The 20,649-nt window shown below is 40.9% G+C and overlaps 1 protein-coding gene and 1 long non-coding RNA gene across 4 annotated transcripts; one reads left to right on the top strand and one right to left on the bottom strand.

Moving 5' to 3' along the window:
* Positions 1-1,270: 1,270 nt before the first annotated feature.
* LOC113021620 (uncharacterized) lies at positions 1,271-13,890 on the bottom strand. Of its 3 annotated transcripts, none has more exons than XR_013908954.1 (2): positions 13,666-13,890; positions 1,271-2,327 (listed from the first exon to the last, which is right to left on the bottom strand). It is a non-coding gene; the product is annotated as an uncharacterized LOC113021620 (long non-coding RNA). The 3 variants fall into 3 exon arrangements; XR_013908952.1 differs by lacking the exon at positions 13,666-13,890 and adding an exon at positions 3,760-4,247; XR_013908953.1 differs by lacking the exon at positions 13,666-13,890 and adding an exon at positions 3,280-3,713.
* LOC145428644 (uncharacterized) lies at positions 6,015-8,737 on the top strand. Its single transcript, XM_080301112.1, has 3 exons — positions 6,015-7,284; positions 8,268-8,479; positions 8,566-8,737. Exons 1-3 carry the CDS (start codon positions 7,236-7,238, stop codon positions 8,629-8,631), a joined length of 327 nt encoding a protein of 108 aa, XP_080157238.1. The 5' UTR covers positions 6,015-7,235; the 3' UTR covers positions 8,632-8,737.
* Positions 13,891-20,649: the final 6,759 nt, after the last annotated feature.

Here is a 20,649-nt window from a genome sequence, read left to right as displayed (position 1 = left end):
TGGATGGTGTATTGCCTTGACAGTGTGAGCAGTTGTTGGAAGATGTAAAGCCCATCTTGAACATCCGATGACCTGTATAGTGCACTCTATGTAGTATTTTGTATTGTATTAATTGCAGACTGGGATTTTTAATTAATTTAAAGGTTTTTAAGCAAATCTGAGACCAGAAGTTTTGGTCTAAGCTGACTGATAAATCTGCTTCCCACTTTGCAATAGGAAGGGATATTGATTCATCTAATTTAGAAAGTGTTCTGTATATTTTAGATAATAATTTGGGGGATTTAAGAGTAAGAAAATGTGCCGCACTTAGTGGTGTTTGTAATTCAACTTGACTGAGGTTAAATTTCTTTTTTATTATGGATTTAATTTGTTGATATTCTAAAAAAATTTTCTTGTTGATCCCATATTGTGTAACTAGTCTGTCAAATGGAATAAATTCTGTTCCCTCTAATATATGTTCCAAGTATTTAATTCATTTACAACTCCATTCTGGGAAATTAATCATATTATTGTTTTGTAATATGTCAGGGTTATTCCAGATAGGTGTACGTTTGCATGGGATTAATGAAGACTCCGTTATTTTTAGAAACTCCCACCATGCTGTCAGAGAAAAGCTGATGTTGATACTTTTAAAGCATTCATGTCTTTTGATGTTTGAGCTAATAAATGGTAGGTCTGAAATCTCTAGATCCTTGCATAGTGCCTGTTCAACATCTAGCCAGGGCTCAACTAAGAAGGTATGTTTTAACCATTCTGAGATGAACTGAAGCCTGTTGGCTAAGAAGTATTGGTGAAAATTAGGCAGATCTAATCCTCCTCTATCCTTGGTTCTTTGTAGCGTTTTTAAGCTGATACGCGGGGGTTTATCTTTCCAAAGGAATTTGGAAATATATGAATCCAGAGATCTGAACCAATCTTGTGATGGTTTGTTAGGGATCATCAAAAATAAGTAATTTATTTTTGGCGAGATCATCATTTTTATAGTGGCGACCCTTCTGTCAGTATTTAAGGACCAGCTTCAGCTCTCAGTTGTCATCAGGCCGTCTGCATCGTGATTGGGAACCTCGTTGCTCTGTGTTTCTGCAAGTTCCTGAGTTTAAAGCCATCGTTTGCTTGTTGCCACGTACCTGTCCTCCATCAAACAAGCAGTTTCATTCTGGATTGTGTCATTTTTGGCTCTTTTTAGGGGCTTGTTCAGATTAAATAGAACAAGATCCAAAGCTTTAAAACATGTTAAAAACACAACAGCCTTAATAAACACAGAAGCAGGTTTCATACTTCATCACTTACAGAGGAGCAATCTTTATTAACATTAGTAAAAAAATATTAAACATGTAGCTCATTCTAAGCAAAGCAAAACACAACTTTGAGATTAACTCGTCGCCTTTCTTTGCAAACGCTAACACAAGTGTAAGCTAACGTATTAGCATAGAAATGAGAGCAGCTCCTGCCTTCTGTCTGTTTCTTCCTCTGTTTCCCTCTCTGTGCCTCTTCCTCGCTGCCTCTCTCCCAGTCATAGGCCACCTTTTGTCTCCATGCAAAAACTCACATTCCTCATGGCCTCTGCCCACAGACACACACACACACACACACACACACACACACACACACACACACACACACACACACACACACACACACACACACACTTGTAGGCATTCCTTTGCGCAGCAACAATGAGGTCTTTGTGTTGCACACCGCCCGTGTTTTCATTTCATTTTTTATTGCTTTTGAACTCCTTGCATGGAGAATTTAATCATCTCTCCGTCGGTTCCTGAGGCTGGTTTTGAAAAGATTTTTTTTTGTTTGACGGCTGGTAGTCAAGGAGGCCGGCAGCTGCACTGTGTGTGTGTGTGTGATCTCCCACAATGCACACGCATGCAGAAACACACCACCACATGATCCAAGGACAAAGGGCTGCATGTCTTCAGAGGAACCTGACTTGAGTTTTGTTTTTGTTTCAGCTGCTTAAAGCCAAAAGGTTGAAGGCTGTGAAAACTGAAGAGGCAGAGAAGAGCAGGAAGTGAGCGGAGATAAAAGATTTGATGAATTACAGCAGATTTTCTGCAGATTTACACCAGATTAACGTTAAGACATTTAAGATCTCTTTAATAGCGCACACTGTTCAAATAAAAAAGAAAAAAAAAACCCGTAATGGCCTTACCAGAAAACACACAATGAGCCAATCATGATGTCATATTTTTTTGCTCCTCCCAGTTTTATATTTAGTTACATCATCAGTCTGTTAGGGTGACCTGGACCAAAGTGAGGCCTTGGATCATCTGTGTAAAGTGCTACACAAAAGGCACACAAAAGAACGATAAATCCTAAAGAATAAAAAAATACAGAGACAAAAGAAAAGAAGCACGTTAGCGTGCAGTAACATAACATCGAGCTTTAAATTCAGTGCAATTTAAGTTCTTCTAGAAGGAAGTCCATGAAAACGTTTGTAGATTTTACCCAAAATAAAGTTTTTCCTCTCCCACCACACACAGCCGGCCAGTTCATACAACCACACAGTGGAGGAAAGCATTTGATCCCCGTCTGAAGTTTATTCACAAAGAAATGAGCTTCTCTATTTCTATAGTAGCTTTATCTTAACGCAGCGAGGCAGAATACCAGCCAGCGCTCCACAGTAACACCACATAAAAGTTACAAACTGATTTGCATTTCACTGACTGAAATAAGTATTTGATCCACTACAACCCGGACAGAACTTTGCACATTAAGACTGTTATTATAAAAGTAACATTGAATTAAAAAAGACCAGCACAAAGAGCCTAAAAGAGCCATTTCCTGTTTTATTTTGTAATCCTTTCTTCCCATGAATCCATTTTTTTCCTTCTACAATCAATTTTCAACACTTATTACTTCCACTAATATAAACACACGTCTCAGCTGGATTCAGTCGAGGTCAGGTCCTCGTGCTTCCTGTTTTCTAACTTTTAATAGTTTATTCAGTAGAATCTTTTGCCAGGATCATCTCAGTTATATTTAACAACAAAGTTTAGCAAAGGTCAAACTACACAAACGCAGTGTCTCACACAGGGCCGTGTGTCTGTGTTTCTGCCTGCTTACATAAGACAGCGGCTGTAAAATTTATATCAGCCGTCAAACATTTAGTTTTTACAGCCGCGCAGAACAATGGCGGGTATTTTGGTGACGGGACACCTGCAAAGCGTTTGAAATTTTAGCGTCGACTCAGGCACAAAGCTCCCTCAGAGACAGCGCACAGTCAGGTAACCCAGTTTCTGCAGAGCTGCATGCCTGTGTGCGTACCTGCTCGGCTTCGCCTCAAGCTGCTTCCCGCTCAGTGACAGGCCTTTATGTTTGCAGAGCCTTTGTGTGAAAGCAGGAACATCCTCTGAGGCCATCACGTCCAACCACAGACAGTTGATAAAATATGGATGTGGCCACGATGACGTCGCCTACTGGTTTTATACTCCAGTGTCACAGGTTTAGTCAGTGTTGTTCTATGGGGCCAATCTAAGTCTTTACTTTAAACTGCATCCACAGACTGTATGGGAGCATCACAGACACAGAGCCTGGCTAGTTAGTGCTCAGTTACATCCAAATCAATATCACTCCCCAAACTGGAGCTCAGACTTTTTGGACAGTCTGTTAATACAATTATCCACACAGCAGGCATGTTAGTGGTCAAATGTACTGCAAAGTGTGGTTTTTGTTCCTGTAAGTGTATTTCAATGCTAAACTTTTTTACTATTATCAAAGAAGAACTGCAATTTTTACTTGACTTACTTTTAGGGCAGCAATAAGAGCCCAGTGCAGTACTCCAGAGATGGAATATAAACTCAAAGGGTGGATTTATTAATATTTGTTAAATCAAACACAGCTGAGATGGAGCTACACAACTAAAAACTGAGAATCAGAAGAGGAGGGAAGCACACTACCTAGTGGGGAGGACATGGGGAACATATAGACTCCGGGTAATTAGGGAGATGGGAAACACCAGGAAACACATCGGCAACAAATCAGGGTTAATGAGACAGGAGACGTAGAACTCAACACGACGCACACAAGACCGTCATAGGATGGACAAGCGTGGAAAGCAGACCTGTGCAGTCCTCCTGTATACCATTTCATCTTATTTACATCATGAAGCACTTTGTGACTTGTTCTTGAAAAGTGCTGAATTCATTAACTTTAGTTACTTAACATGTTTAATTACCTACCAAAAAAGTTACCACTGAGGACACAGGGATGAAATATTCTGATTCTGGGCTGAGTTAATATTGAAATTTTATCTGCAAACATAATTAATCTTGTGAAATACTGAATTTCAGTGACTCACAAACTTGCCGTAACTTCTTTTTAATAGAAAGTGCAGAAAAGTTGAATTAGGTTTAAGGGGCCAGAATGTGTGTGACGTGTGAGCGAGAGTTCTCACACATATACAAACACCAACGTGTGTGTGTGTGTATGTGTGTGTGTGTGTGTGTGTGTGTGTGTGTGTGTGTGTGTGTGTGTGTGTGTGTGTGTACCCAAATCTAATAAACTGACCGTAGCATCGTTACGCATCATTACTTCTCCACTAACAGTGGACGGCTGAGCAAACACGGAACATTTTTCATGCTAAAATCATGTCTTAAACTCTGGGGAGTTATTTTATTCAGTGTGTGTGAGGGTGTGAATGCGATGGTTGTTGCCTCGTTGCACAGCGGGTTTCTTTGCAGTCTAATTTCATGATGGTGGAAAGAGTGACGAGGCGTCTGCAATAACACCATTATCCAGTCTGAAATAACAGGAGCTGCTGTTACACCTGAGTGAGTCACACCTGCTCGCCTTCACAGGCACAGACTTTTCCACCCTGGTTTCTGTCTGTAGGGTCAGTCACTATGAGACATCAGCTTTAATCTAATAATCCTCCTTTTCTTTCTAATGAAGTGTGCTGAGGCCTCGCTCCATCCTGCAGTTTCATCACAGAACTGTTTTTTCTTTCAGTCATCTGTAAACTCTGGATGACGGTGGTTTTTCTGCTCCTGTGCTTCATTTCTGTGGTTGTTTCAAACCTCAGCCTGACTATCTCTTCGCACCAGCAGAGTCTCATGACTTGCCCCTCCTCACTACTCAGCTGGTTCCACTCCACTAAGCATCCTTTCAGTCACCCACCAATCCCAGGCTGATGTGGAGTTTCTGTCATTTCCTGTTTTATTTTGAAATGCTGCCACACACTTCAGCTGGATCTACCTCCAGACTTTATTCTGTTTCACACCTTGTTTCTACCACACCTTTGTTCAATCAGTTAGTCAGGTATTTCAGTACCTACTACACTCTCCCACCTATCATTTTGTCTCCTCTCACTTCACAGTAAACCCTATTATTGATCATTTCCTTCTACTTTTGGCTGCTCTCTTATTTCCCAAGGATTTGTATTTAATTAAAAATGCTACAAAAGGCTCCAACAATACAGTGATGGAGAGGTGAAGTCTACTTTAAGCCTTAATCTGAAGCTGTTATGCAGTCCAAACAGGTGAATGATAAAAATGTACAGTTATCATGAAGAGGAAAATATCCACAGAGGCCTGAACAGTTTTTGTATCAGACTGTAAAAGTGTTTTTTTCTGCTGTAAAATTGGATGTTTTAACATGGGAGTCAATGGGGAATGCCTGACTGCTGGAGCCTCTGGTGGACATTAGAGTAACTGCAGGTTGTGGCACTCTAGCTTCACTTTTTCGGCTTTGATTTTGTCACTTTATTTGGGACCTCTTAAGAGAACAATCACTGTCACTGGCTGGTGCAAAGCTCCGCCCTCTGAAATTCCACCTAAAGATTCAGACGGTTACAGCTCAGCACTAATATCAGGACTGTACACGCTCACATCAATCTGGGAAATAGACACAGCTTCTAATGTGTTCATTTATTACTTAATGTGTCCGGTCGCAGCAGATAGCCCCCCCCCCCCGCCTGGTTCTGCCGGAGGCTTCTTCCTGTTAAAAGTAGTAATAATAATTAAAATTGCATAAAGCAACTTTAAAAATTCAATTAGGCTGTTATTAAAGTGCTTTTCAAGGCCTGTTGAAGACTTGGATGATGTGAATGATGTTTCTGTTTTCGGCCTCTTTTATTATCTGTATACTGCATCATGTGTAGAGATCTATTTTCTATTTTTCTACTTTCATCTTCTCCAGTGCAGCAGTCAGATTAGCCATCAGAGCAAGCTTCATTTCCTCTGTTTTCATTATTGTACTTTTATTGTACTGAATATCTGATCAATAAGTTCATATTTGACCCTTTCGTGCACTGTAAGTTGTCTTTCATTGCCTCTTTTTTCTTTTCCCATCCATCATCTCTTTGTTCACTCATACAGCCTTCCTGTAACTGCGCCTCTCTTTCTGCTTTAGCCCTTTGTGTTGTATTTTTGTAGTGGCTCGCTGACTAATGGGAGGTGAAAGGGGGAGGGAAGCGAACATCACACCCACCTGAACTTTGGACTCGCTCGTTCCACTCTCTGTTTCCCTCTCCGCCCTCCTTCTCTAACCTTTCTAAACACACACAGAACATTGTGTTCTTCAATAATGTGCAACGTTTGCCCCACTTCTTTGCTGATGACATTTTCTTTCTCATCAACCTGAATGTTTTTCTGCACAGCACCCAGATGAGCTGCACATATTTACTCTTCCTGCAGCAAATTCAAAGCAGAACTATTGCGTTTTATGTCACCCGTATTAAATTCATTATTCATTATTTTTGATCTCACATCTTACTTAATTATTACAGACAGTGTCATCACTTTTACTAACAGCATTTGCAGGAGTTACGTAACCTTACGGACCGATTTAATCCTATGTCTCTCATCAGCAGAGATGGGCAGTAACGCGTTACTGTAATCCAATTACTTTTTTCAAGTAATGAGTAAAGTAAGGGATTACTATTGCAAAAACGGTAATGAGATTACCGTTACTTTCCCGTAGGAACGCTGCGTTACTGCGTTACTAAAACCGTGATTTATTGCGAGAATGTCTCATGACAGTGACGTAAGCGAGTGCGCCGTTTGTGACAACAGCTGTGTGCAGATCAACAATGGATCATATATCGAGTGCAGAGAGAGTATGAGCGTGCAGCGTTTAAAGCTTGGAAGTACTGACCTTACTTTGAGTTTGATTCCATAAAAAGTGACAAAAACATTAGTGTCCGTTGTGCGTGGGAAGAAAACTTCTTTTTACAGCGAAAAAAACCCCTAAACTTCCAACAAGCACCGAGTAGCTACGACGTAATGGGAAACTCACAGAGAAACTCGCGGATTCTTCCACACCTGCACCAGGGTAAACCTCCGCCTGCCCCACTCCTGCTTTACAGGTGAAAATAGAGCAACAGGACCGCTGAGTCTTTGACTTTATTTATTTTCTGCTGTGTTTTACTTGCATCTATTTGAAAGACTGAGTGTAAACACAAAAAATATTTTATTTTATGAGCTGGAATGTGCAGAAAATAGGTTTAAATGTTAAACTAATTTCTTCCAGTCAGAGAAAGTTGCAGATAATTAAATCTTTGCTTGATGCATAAAGTTAAAAGATTAAAACTAATAAAACAAGTTTTAAAAAGAGACTTTTCCATTTGATTACATTTTGTATGATGATTATGTAGAAAAAGTAGAATTGGGCTGAAAGATCTATCACTTTATCACCTCTTCAGGTTGTAAATCGTGTTTTTAAAAAGTAACTAAGTAACTAAGTAATTAATTACTTTTGAAAATAAGTAATCAGTAAAGTAATGGGATTACTTTTTTGGGGGAAGTAATCAGTAATTAGTTACTGATTACTTTTTTCAAGTAACTTGACCAACACTGCTCATCAGTACAAATATGTCCATTAATTTGCTTTAGAAGCTTGCGCCACCTGATGCTGCAGGTTGATGTTCAACCTTTGGTGCTCATTTCAATCTCCAGCTTTTTATTCTTGTACTCCAAGACATGAGTAGCTTTGCATGATTCCCCGTTCAAAATAATCAGCCTTTATCGTATTCTGCTCATCGTCTGAAGGGATATCCCCTCTCTTTGACATCATGCAGATCCAAGAGTAAAAAAAGACTGTTTTGGCTCACAGGAATGACCCATACATACACTGACTTTATTATTTGAAACTTTACTCATGTTTCACATGAATCCACTATTGAAACAGGAGATGTGTCACGGACCGGCTCTGGAGGACTCAGGGGTCCGTGAGCAGTTTTGACTGTTGTTGTTATTATTATCGTTATTATTTGGTGATGTGTGTGTTAATCTGTGTTCCACTCATTATATGTATAGGCAGGGTGTGGGTGTGTACGTGTGCGTGTCTGCGGGTGTGGCTGGAGGATGGAGCACAGCCACCTGCAGGCCTGATGGTTGTGGCCCTGCGGGAGGACTGGCCACACCTGAAGTTCCTGCCACACCTGTTGGTGATCAGGGCTCGTCGGGGGAGCTACTTTGGAGAGTGTTGGAGCTCCCACCGGCGCGGGATCATTGCGTTGTCATCCAAAGTTAGTGTGTGGCAGTGTATAAGAGTGCAGTTCGTGTATGCCCGCGGGGGTCAGTGTTGACGGCTGTTTCTGTGGTTTTCCTGCAGGTGGAGGAGTGGACCAGAAAGGCAGCACGCACGGGGTGTGCGGAAACACGACAGCGGGGAGCATGAGCACAGACGTCGGAGGGGAGCACACACATGGGAGTCAAGGGAGAAACGGGGAGTTATTGTGTTTACAGCTTTCACTGTAAATAAAGTGCAGTTTCCATCGCAGAAACCTGCGTTTTGGCTCCTCATTCCCCATATCCCCACGGTCTGCCAGCCAGACCTTGACAAGATGTTTAATGAGAAAATAAATAAAATATAGTTACCTGCATCATCATTTTCATTTTCAAATAAGAATGATATGATTGTCTGCTAGTAAATCGATCGAATCGTTGCCTTAGATGCACAAAACCAAAATAAGTCACCACATATACCTGGACAGCCCACAAAAAATCAGTACACACGTAAACAAATGTGTTTGGAATAACTGTTGAACAATATTAAAGACCAGTGTCTGCACTGGGATTGTATTAAAGGATATGGCTTTGTTCAATAAAGTGGATTACAGCACATCTGTAAAGTTAATATTACTGTTTGTTTCCTCTACTTGGTGCTTCATGTGTGTTTCAGTCTGACCCTAACTCTGCTTTAACATCCACCAGGTCATATTTAGGGTTCAGCCACACATAAAGCAGAAAATTTTTCAAAAACTTTTGACATTTAAAGTCTCTTATTTTTATGGATCTTCTGTAAAAGGTTTTCCTTTTGGGTGATCCAAACAAGTGAAAATGAAAAAGGCCTGGACATCAAGCCGAACTCTCCTCCTGACCCATGATGCACTGGTGTTGATCTGGTGGATGTTGCGAGGTCAGTGACTTTGCATATAAGGATGCTCACATCACCTGATTGCTCACCTGACAACCTTCAAAACATCCAGCTGATCAGCTCTGCAAGCTGCTTTACAACCCACCTCTACCTCAGACGTTGTTATATCCAGTTAGTCGATGTCATATGTTGTTAGCATGCGATTTTGGTGCTGAAAGAAAATGTTCACATAGGTTTAAATGGCCGTTATTGACCTTTCTCACTGAATTTAAATGGATCATTGGCAGATGTGTCATGCTACAACTACAGTGATACAACTCTGCCACAGACCTCCACCTGCAGCTATGACACAGTGTTTTATAAGAACAGAAGAAATGTCGGATTTCAGATTTATAAGCTCCATTTATCGCTTATGGATAATCAATAATCAGTTAATATTAATTTTGAAAACTGCTGTTTGATACAGAGTGGATATCCAGGAGGAGGTGGCTGTGGTGACAGGCTGCTGCATGCAGTCCATGTGAATCTAATGGTAGTTATATTATATATGAATATAATATAAATTAATACTGTTGCAAACTGAAGTATGCGATGTTTCTATGGAAAGTTTTAAATAAAGTTTTGTTAAATTCTGAAGGAAATGGGATGAAAACACTGACTGCAGAAAGAAAAATCCTCCTCCGAGAGCTTTTTAAGATCCGTATCTTTGGCTGCACTCGCCCCAGTTTTCTTCCTGGCACAGCAGGGACTCGATCACTTCCTGTTATTAAGTCTGGCTGAGTGTCGGAGGTGAAGGGTGAGAGGTGGAGGACAGACGTAGTGTTGACAGGGAGGAGGGAGGAAGAGCGAGAGAGAGGCTCTGCCTTATGTGTGTGAGACGGAGGCAGTGATAGCAGGAATTACAGAGGAATGACTGGAATTTCCTGAGCTGGTGATGAAGGCTCGCTGATTCAGAATGAGTGTTACAGGATTTCATATCTGGCCTCTCTGATTATCTGATCGTTTTGCACATAATGAGCATCTGAATCACTTACATGAGCAAAACTAAACCTCTGAAAATAGAATCCACGTGTTGTGTGATGAAAGTTTTGTGCACTCTGGAGTCACAGGGGGTTGTGAAATCTGGATTTGGGACCACTACAGCCTTCTTCTGCCAGGACTTCTGCACAGCAGCCATATTATTGGTCAGATAACATATTGTCGCTTATATTGGAGCTTTATATTGTCTACCTTACAACACAGAGAGCCTTGAGGTGACTGTGAATAATTGCAGTAAAAATGCTCCAAAGGCTTCAGCAGCTACAGCCGCCTGTGTCACCATCAGTGTTGGTCAAGTTACTTGAAAAAAGTAATCAGTAACTAATTACTGATTATTTCCCCCCAAAAGTAATCCCATTACTTTACTGATTACTTATTTTCGAAAGTAATTAATTACTTAGTTACTTAGTTACTTTTTAAAAACACGATTTACAACCTGAAGAGGTGATAAAGCGATAGATCTTTCAGCCCAATTCTACTTTTTCTGCATAATCCATCATACAAAATGTAATCAAATGGAAAAGTCTCTTTTTTTAACTTGTTTTATTAGTTTTAATCTTTTAACTTTATGCATCAAGCAAAAATGTAATTATATGCAACATTCTCTGACTGGAAGAAATTAGTTTAACATTGAAACCTATTTTCTGCACATTCCAGCTCATAAAATAAAATAAAATATTTTTTGTGTTTACACTCAGTCTTTCAAATAGATGCAAGTAAAACACAGCAGAAAATAAATAAAGTCACAGACTCAGCGGTCCTGTTGCTCTATTTTCACCTGTAAAGCAGGCGGAGGTTTACCCTGGTGCAGGTGTGCCGCGGTCAGTGGAAGAATCCGCGAGTTTCTCTGTGAGTTTCCCATTACGTCGTAGCTACTCGGTGCTTGTTTGGAAGTTTAGGGGTTTTTTCGCTGTAAAAAGAAGTTTTCTTCCCACGCACAGCGGACACTAATGTTTTTGTCACTTTTTATGGAATCAAACTCAAAGTAAGGTCAGTACTTCCACGCTTTAAACGCTGCACGCTCACACTCTCTCCGCACTGATATATGATGCACTGTTGATCTGCACACAGCTGTTGTCACAAACGTCGCACTCGCTTACGTCACTGTCATGAGACATTCTCTCAAAAAATCACGGTTTTAGTAACGCAGCAACGCAGCGTTCCTACGGGAAAGTAACGGTAATCTAATTACCGTTTTTGCAATAGTAATCCCTAACTTTACTCGTTACCTGAAAAAGTAATCGGATTACAGTAACGCATTACTACCCATCTCTGGTCACCATCCACCTAACAACGCAAACTTTAAGCCTTAAAACCATTTAAACAGGTGAGTTATAAAAACATTTTCACCCCTTACAGTTTTTTGAAGGACAAACTTATGTATAGAGACAATAACAGTGTTGGTATCAGGCTGTGAACATGCTAATCTTTGCTGTAAAGCTTTAACATTTTAACATGGAACTGACTCACTGCTAGAGCCTCTGGTGGACATTGGAGGAACTGCAGCTTTTGGGTGTATTTTTAAGCTGTGGAGGTTCGCCTTTGAGGAGCTTGGCTGCCCTGATGGTTGCAGACATCTCTTTGCTCAGAATATCTGGTGGAATCAAAAGGATTGGCTGGAGAGATCAGGAGGAGTTCCCAGGTGGGACTCGGATGTTACCTGAGCAAACTTCTGATAAGTCACCTGAACGCTGCTTCAGTGGAGGCTGGTCTTTCATAAAAAGCTGCTAACACGGTCGGGAGCACAAAGCTGCTTCCCCTGGATCTGGATGTAAGCAGCATCTGAAATCTTTTTTTTCTGAGTCCTCAAACTTTGCGATTGTTTCCAGATTTATATGAAAACACAGCAGGTTTTTGTTTTTATTCATGTGGACTTTTGTGACATTGAATGTCGTATAAAACAAGCAGCCAAACCATCAGAGTCAATGAACACTGACAGAATGATCACAAACTCATGTTTAGTCTTGGTCCCGCTCTTTTAATGACTCCTCTGTGTTTGGCCTGGACCTGAGTCCATGTGAGCTGTTGGCAGTAATGAGGATCACGTTCTCAGGCTCTCCAGCGGCTCGTTCGAGCCGTCAGAAACAACGCGGACGTGTTCCGCCTCCTGCATTGTTCCCCAAATCAGCCTGAGCTCCGTGAGGATCAGCTTACATGGCGGTGTGACCTGCCAAGCAATGCACAAAGAGCAAGCGCACAGAAACACACAGTCATACGCTCACCTACACTGCTCCCAACACAACAACATTAAAACGACATATTTGTTCTGCTGAAGTCGTTGTGAACCTCTCAAGTGTGTAACAACATGATTGGCTGGTGTGTCTCACGGTCAGTCGCCAGCTTCCCTGTTCCTGTTCGGGATTCTTTGATGGTCCTGCTTCTCATTCACTTCCGACGTGTTGGCGTCACGTGATGCTGAACTGTGAGGCTTGATATTTCGCCTACCATCAAAGACTTAACACATAAGAAGATGCTTGGGGTCAACTAGAAATGGTTTGATCACACATGCTGGCTGGGGTTGCATCAGCCAGTGAAGTCGCCTTTATTCCAATACTCCTGCTGCTAACCAATCAAATCACAGTGTGGAAAAGTCCTGAGAGGGTGAGGTGTTTGAGCAAACCTGCATCAAAATGAAGAAGAAGGTGATCCCTGTGCCGAAATGCTCGCCTACAGCAGCTGCGACGTGCATACTCACGGTTTTTCTCTATTTCAGAGACTGCTGATGTTATAGAAAGATCCGGCCTGACAGCGAGCTCTCCTGCAGACGGGAGGCTCTGATGTGTTTGACAGGCCGGAGGAGGAATGAGACGTTTGGGACTTTTCCATGCGGCTCGAGCTAAATCAGCTCCATGTGTGTTTGAAGGTACAGTAAATCCAGCGCGCTGCCCCCGGCTTCATTTTAGGGAGGGGGGGATAAATGTTAAGCTGGCTAAAAGCCCTTCAAGAGTCCCCGCCCTCGGGGGGGGGGGGGGGGGGGGGACTTTATGTATGGAGTCAAAGTAATACGATTCCCTTTCTTTCTGTCCCGGCCTCGCTGTTATATATGTGCAATCATGTTTCACAGTGTGGCAGCCCGGCTTCATGTGTCTCACATGTGATGCGTGCATGACCGTGAATATGACTGAATACCAATGCTTAGTTTTGCCACCTGATGCTGATTTAGTTCGAGTGTTTTGTATTTTTCTTCCGTTACGTTCGGCAACATTTTAGTCTCACTTTTGATCTTTTCATCTTTGAGGCTGCAGCCATCGTCATAGGCGTCGGTTTGACCCGAGAGTCGATGATTTAGTTTCATACCTTTTGTTTTTGCTCACACGCAGCTCCTGGTCACATATTTCAAAAGAAAGAACGTCAGAGAGTCGCATTCAGGAAACCATCTGAGCCATCAGAAGAGGGAGACTGCGGTCATAAAGGGACGGACAGGGTCAGCATCGACAGGCTGACATTCTCTCCTCTGAGATGGTTGTGTGAGAAAGTCCCAGCAGATCAGCAGTTTCTGAAATACTCACCAACAATCATGTCAAAGCCGCCCTAAATCACTTTGCTTCCTCATTCTGATGTTGAGTTTGAGCTTCATCCGTCTTCATCAGCTGTCACACAGAAAATGATGGACTCCACATCTGCAGCTCACTGAGAACTTTCTCTTCTGGTCAGCGCTGAAGCTGCTTCAGTTCCTCCAAAAAATGAAAATGTCAAAGAGAAAATACCAAATGCATCAAGTTAAAAGAACACAGAGTAAAACAAATGAAGGGAAATCCCAGTTTAGCACTTTGACACAAAATATTCTCCGTCAGCATAAATATGCACACCTTTCTGTGTGTTTTCTCACATCTAAAATAACTTTATTCTCAGAGGTTAGTTGGACTCAAAGATCCAACCCTTCATCCCTGGAACTGAAGAACGTCTCACAGTTAGCAGCCATCTCTAAAATCCTCTGGACGCTTGTTTGTGTCGTTATTTTCAGGCATCGTGTTAACCTACGATAAATTAATATCAGTGGTCAGTGAGATGTTTCCACAGGAGCTGCACGTTCAGCACCACACGTCCGAGGATGCTAAAGGGACGCCATCGTGAAAATGGAGACTCTGCTTTTTATTCAGCCTTTAAATGGCGAGTCTGTTATCAGACTGAACAGGCCAGACTTTGATATTTAAACGTAGCGATATTGTAACTTTGTGTTTTGTCTTAATTATCTTTGATTTATTCTGTTTAAAAGGAGCTCATTTCCATGCAGTAACACAGTTTGTGGAGCATTATCATGAAACAGAGGAGGTCAGAGAACTCTCTCCCTCTCCTGTACAAATACCCGCCAGCACCAGGAGAAAATCCAGCGGCCGCAGACTTTCAGTCACGTGTTTCAGACTTTTCCTGGTTTTTCCCCTTAAAGCAGCAAATTCCTCCAAACCGGGTCGGGCTGTGAGCGTGTCTGCGTGTTGGACAGTTTACAGTTTTTATGTCAGTTGAGGAAACGTAAAGGAAGCAGTTGGCATTTGAGGACGCATGCTTGCTCAGTGTCTTACGATGAATCGGGAGATTAATGAAGTTCTTGTGGAAATTAAACACGGAGCTGTGGAGCTTATACACCGGCTCCTGGTGCTATGGAAATAAAACTGATCTTTCAGTTACAATATGAAATATTTAAAAACACTCTGTCTGTGTTTTTGGCTGCTAAATAGAAAACCTTTCAAAAAATAAATGATGCAGTCTTTCAGCTGTTAAACGTGTGTCTTGGTGGGTTGCTGTGGATTTTAAAAGGTTCAAATTAGAAAGGCTGACACAGAGCCTTAGTTTCCCTCTTCTGTGGAACCAGCTTCCAGTTTGGATTCAGGAGACAGACACTATCTCTGCTTTCAAGATTAGGCTTCAAACTTTCATTTTTGCTAAAGCATATAGTTAGGGCTGGACCAGGTGACCCTGAATCCTCCCTTAGTTATGCTGCAATAGACGTAGGCTGCCGGGGATTCCCATGATGCATTGAGTTTTTCCTTTCCAGTCACCTTTCTCACTCACTATGTATTAACAGACCTCTCTGCATTGAATCATATCTGTTATTAATCTCTGTCTCTCTTCCACAGCATGTCTTTATCCTGTCTTCCTTCTCTCACCCCAACCAATCACAGCAGATGGCCCCGCCCCTCCCTGAGCCTGGTTCTGCCGGAGGTTTCTTCCTGTTAAAAGGGAGTTTTTCCTTCCCACTGTCGCCAAAGTGCTGCTCACAGGGGGTCATATGATTGTTGGGTTTTTCTCTGTATGTATTATTGTAGGGTCTGCCTTACAGTATAAAGCGCCTTGAGGCGACTGTTGTGATTTGGCGCTGTGTAAATAAAATTGAATTGAATTGACTGTGGATGTCAGGATCAGAGGGAGGGCGAGGATCTCAGGAGGGACTCGGTGTACAGCATTCTGCATGCTTCCTGGATGCTTCCTGGCTGTGGGGAGTTGGGCACGTCCCACTCCCAGGAGAACTGCAATATTCTTAGGACCTGCTGGAAAGATCATGCGTCTCAGTTTACTAATGAAAGTAGATGCTAGTGACCTGAAAAAGAAGCTTGTCTTCCCAGAAGTGGTGATGGTGAGTAAACAGACTGAACAAAGTCCTGATTGACGAGGCCCGTGGAAGGATGACAGCCTCATTTCCCACTGAGCCCACAGCAGCATCGCTGCACTCTGTGCTGCAGGAGATCGACTCGGAGCTCAAAGCCACGAAGAAGCTGCTGGAGAGAGAACCTCGGCAGCTGAGGCCAGCTCTGCACGCTCATCTTTGATGAGCGCTCGCATGTCTGGTCTCCTGGACTCGACCCTGTAACAAGACAGAGCCTCTCTGAAGTTCTGCAGCACAGTGTCCTCAGACTGCCGTATGACTTTAATTATTAACTAGAAAGTGCATTTTCTGAAGAAACTGCAGTGTGAATGCTTGAATCTGAATGTATGCACTGAAATGAATTAATTGCTGAATTTTGAGTTAAAAATATTGAATGAGATTAAAAAAAAACAAAAAAAACCCCGAATTTAACCTGAAAACAAAGGTGCTGAACTGCTAAAAGCTGAAGGTTACACAGAAGAAGGAGTTGGAAAAAAACTGAAAATGTTTTAATTGTAAATTAGAAAAACCTCACAGTTTAAAAAGTTTACATCTCTGAGCTTTGAAAGACAAGATGTTGGAAAAAGAACAACGATGGCGACGTTTTGAGGGTAAAATGATGGCTGTAACACTGTGGACACAGCAGCAGTTGAAAGAGAAGAGCTTAAGATGAATCTTGGCACAGTGGCAGGCAGAGCTCGTTAAGCAGGCAGGTGTGAGCCTGGTTGCTATAGTGACCGCACCCAATGGCTCCATACACACGTACACAGACATGCGCCTCACTTTTGCTGCTTAAAATGAACAGAAAAGTCAGGCCGAAACAAATCGTTCCCAAATGAAAAGTAAAAGTCGTATTGACAAAATTCTTTCACCGTGAGCGACAGCAATGTCTAGTCTACTGAATTCTCAGTTTTCATGCCTGTGGAGTTTATTATATGGACGTGGTGACAGTGGAAAGACACCATGCTCTTCTGATTTTCAAACGAACCTTCTGAGCCATTTTAACATTAGAGTCTATGGAAGAGTTGGAGGGAGGAGGCTGTGCATTGGTGACATTTATGAAAGAACCATAACACCTAGGACAATAGTAAACACATTGGATGAAAGAGGACAACGATGGCTACGTTTTGAGGGTAAAATCATACCTGTAGAGCAAACGCTGCGGACACAGCAGCAGTTTTAAAAAATATTTTAAGATTAATTTTTTTGCTCCTCTCACTCTAGCAGTTGAGCTGCCTCACTCTAGCCCCAACATTCCGTCCCATACACACCCATTATAAACTCTGAAACGGGTGAAAAAACATCATGAAACTTAAACTGGAACTGAAGAAAAAGTATAATAGATATTGAAAAGATAAATACAAGTTGAATAGTTGAATGTCTTGTCTTCGTTTTAAAGTTTGAATGGTGGCTCTATGTCAATGTATGTGGAAGTAGTAAGAGTTTAAAAATGAGTAAATTGAATGAGAATTTGAAGGGTCTCCCCATTGAAATACATGGGAAATTTTTGTTGAATAAAGTTGAATAAAATTAAAAATATAAATGTTAAAAATGAGAAAAATAGAAGCAGTCATGTCCAAAAGAATAGGAATCTAATGGTGTTTGAATGGTTTTTCTAAGTTGAACGGTTTTGAAGGAGTAGGAGTACAAAAAACGTACGGAATAGATAAAATAGAACTAGAAAGTGCATTTTCTGAAGAAACTGCAGTGTGAATGCTTGAATCTGAATGTATGCACTGAAATGAATTAATTGCTGGATTTTGAGTTAAAAATATTGAATGAGATTAAAAAAAAACAAAAAAAAAAAAACGAATTTAACCTGAAAACAAAGGTGCTGAACTGCTAAAAGCTGAAGGTTACACAGAAGAAGGAGTTGGAAAAAAACTGAAAATGTTTTAAATGTAAATTAGAAAACCCTAAGAAATGAGAAAAGAACATTTAGAGTCAGAAAACATCTGAATGAATATTAAAAGGTCATATTCTTTGAATCACTGAATGACTCAAATGTGATCCCTCCACTTTGATCCACACAGTTTAAAAAGTTTAAATGCCTGAGCTTTGAAAGATACGGTGTTGGAAAGAGAACAATAATGGCGACAATTTGAGGGTAAAATGATGGCTGTGACACTGTGGACACAGCAGCAGTTGAAAGAGAAGTGTTTAAGATGAATTTTGGCAGAGTGGCAGGCAGAGCTCGTTAAGCAGGCAGGTGTGAGCCTGGTTGCTATAGTGACCGCACCCAATGGCTCCATACACACGTACACAGACATGCACCTCACTTTTGCTGCTTAAAATGAACAGAAAAGTCAGGCCGAAACAAATCGTTCCCAAATGAAAAGTAAAAGTCGTATTGACAAAATTCTTTCACCGTGAGCGACAGCAATGTCTAGTCTACCTAATTCTCAGTTTTCATGCCTGTGGAGCTTATTATATGGACGTGGTGACAGTGGAAAGACACCATGCTCTTCTGATTTTCAAACGAACCTTCTGAGCCATTTTAACATTAGAGTCTATGGAAGAGTTGGAGGGAGGAGGCTGTGCATTGGTGACATTTACGAAAGAACCATAACACCTAGGACAATAGTAAACACATTGGATGAAAGAGGACAGCGATGGCTACGTTTTGAGGGTAAAATCATACCTGTAGAGCAAACGCTGCGGACACAGCAGCAGTTTCAAAAAAGATTTTAAGATTAATTTTTTTGCTCCTCTCACTCTAGCAGTTGAGCTGCCTCACTCTAGCCCCAACATTCCGTCCCATACACACCCATTATAAACTCTGAAACAGGTGAAAAAACATCATGAAACTTAAACTGGAACTAAAGAAAAAGTATAATAGATATTGAAAAGATAAATACAAGTTGAATAGTTGAATGTCTTGTCTTCGTTTTAAAGTTTGAATGGTGGCTCTATGTCAACGTATGTGGAAGTAGTAGGAGTTTAAAAATGAGTAAGTTGAATGAGAATTTGAAGGGTCTCCCCATTGAAATACATGGGAAATTTTTGTTGAATAAAGTTGAATAAAATTAAAAATATAAATGTTAAAAATGAGAAAAGTAGAAGCAGTCATGTCCAAAAGAATAGGAATCTAATGGTGTTTGAATGGTTTTTCTAAGTTGAACGGTTTTGAAGGAGATAGATTACAAAAAACGTACGGAATAGATAATAATAAAATAGAACTAGAAAGTGCATTTTCTGAAGAAACTGCAGTGTGAATGCTTGAATCTGAATGTATGCACTGAAATGAATTAATTGCTGAATTTTGAGTTAAAAATATTAAATGAAATTTTAAAAAAACAAACAAAAAACCCCCGAATTTAACCTGAAAACAAAGGTGCTGAACTGCTAAAAGCTGAAGGTTACACAGAAGAAGGAGTTGGAAAAAAACTGAAAATGTTTTAAATGTAAATTAGAAAACCCTAAGAAATGAGAAAAGAACATTTAGAGTCAGAAAACATCTGAATGAATATTAAAAGGTCATATTCTTTGAATCACTGAATGACTCAAATGTGATCCCTCCACTTTGATCCACACAGTTTAAAAAGTTTAAATGCCTGAGCTTTGAAAGATACGGTGTTGGAAAGAGAACAATAATGGCGACAATTTGAGGGTAAAATGATGGCTGTAACACTGTGGACACAGCAGCAGTTGAAAGAGAAGTGCTTAAGATGAATCTTGGCACAGTGGCAGGCAGAGCTCGTTAAGCAGGCAGGTGTGAGCCTGGTTGCTATAGTGACCGCACCCAATGGCTCCATACACACGTACACAGACATGCACCTCACTTTTGCTGCTTAAAATGAACAGAAAAGTCAGGCCGAAACAAATCGTTCCCAAATGAAAAGTAAAAGTCGTATTGACAAAATTCTTTCACCGTGAGCGACAGCCATGTCTAGTCTACCTAATTCTCAGTTTTCATGCCTGTGGAGCTTATTATATGGACGTGGTGACAGTGTAAAGACACCATGCTCTTCTGATTTTCAAACGAACCTTCTGAGCCATTTTAACATTAGAGTCTATGGAAGAGTTGGAGGGAGGAGGCTGTGCATTGGTGACATTTATGAAAGAACCACAACACCTAGGACAATAGTAAACACATTGGATGAAAGAGGACAGCCATGGCTACGTTTTGAGGGTAAAATCATACCTGTAGAGCAAACGCTGCGGACACAGCAGCAGTTTTAAAAAAGATTTTAAGATTAATTTTTTTGCTCCTCTCACTCTAGCAGTTGAGCTGCCTCACTCTAGCCCCAACATTCCGTCCCATACACACCCATTATAAACTCTGAAACGGGTGAAAAAACATCATGAAACTTAAACTGGAACTGAAGAAAAAGTATAATAGATATTGAAAAGATAAATACAAGTTGAATAGTTGAATGTCTTGTCTTCGTTTTAAAGTTTGAATGGTGGCTCTATGTCAATGTATGTGGAAGTAGATACAGTTTAAAGAGGAGGAAGTTGAATGAGAATTTGAAGGGTCTCCCCATTGAAATACATGGGAAATTTTTGTTGAAAAAAGTTGAATAAAATTAAAAATATAAATGTTAAAAATGAGAAAAATAGAAGCAGTCATGTCCAAAAGAATAGGAATCTAATGGTGTTTGAATGGTTTTTCTAAGTTGAACGGTTTTGAAGGAGATAGAGTACAAAAAACGTACGGAATCCATAATAATAAAATAGAATAAAGATTCGAACTAGAA

The sequence above is a fragment of the Astatotilapia calliptera genome, chromosome 5 (assembly GCF_964374335.1).
Source record: "Astatotilapia calliptera chromosome 5, fAstCal68.1, whole genome shotgun sequence".
Classification (NCBI taxonomy): domain Eukaryota; kingdom Metazoa; phylum Chordata; class Actinopteri; order Cichliformes; family Cichlidae; genus Astatotilapia; species Astatotilapia calliptera.
The sequence above is the reverse complement of the archived record's forward strand: the minus strand, read 5'-3'. Positions and strand labels throughout refer to the sequence as shown.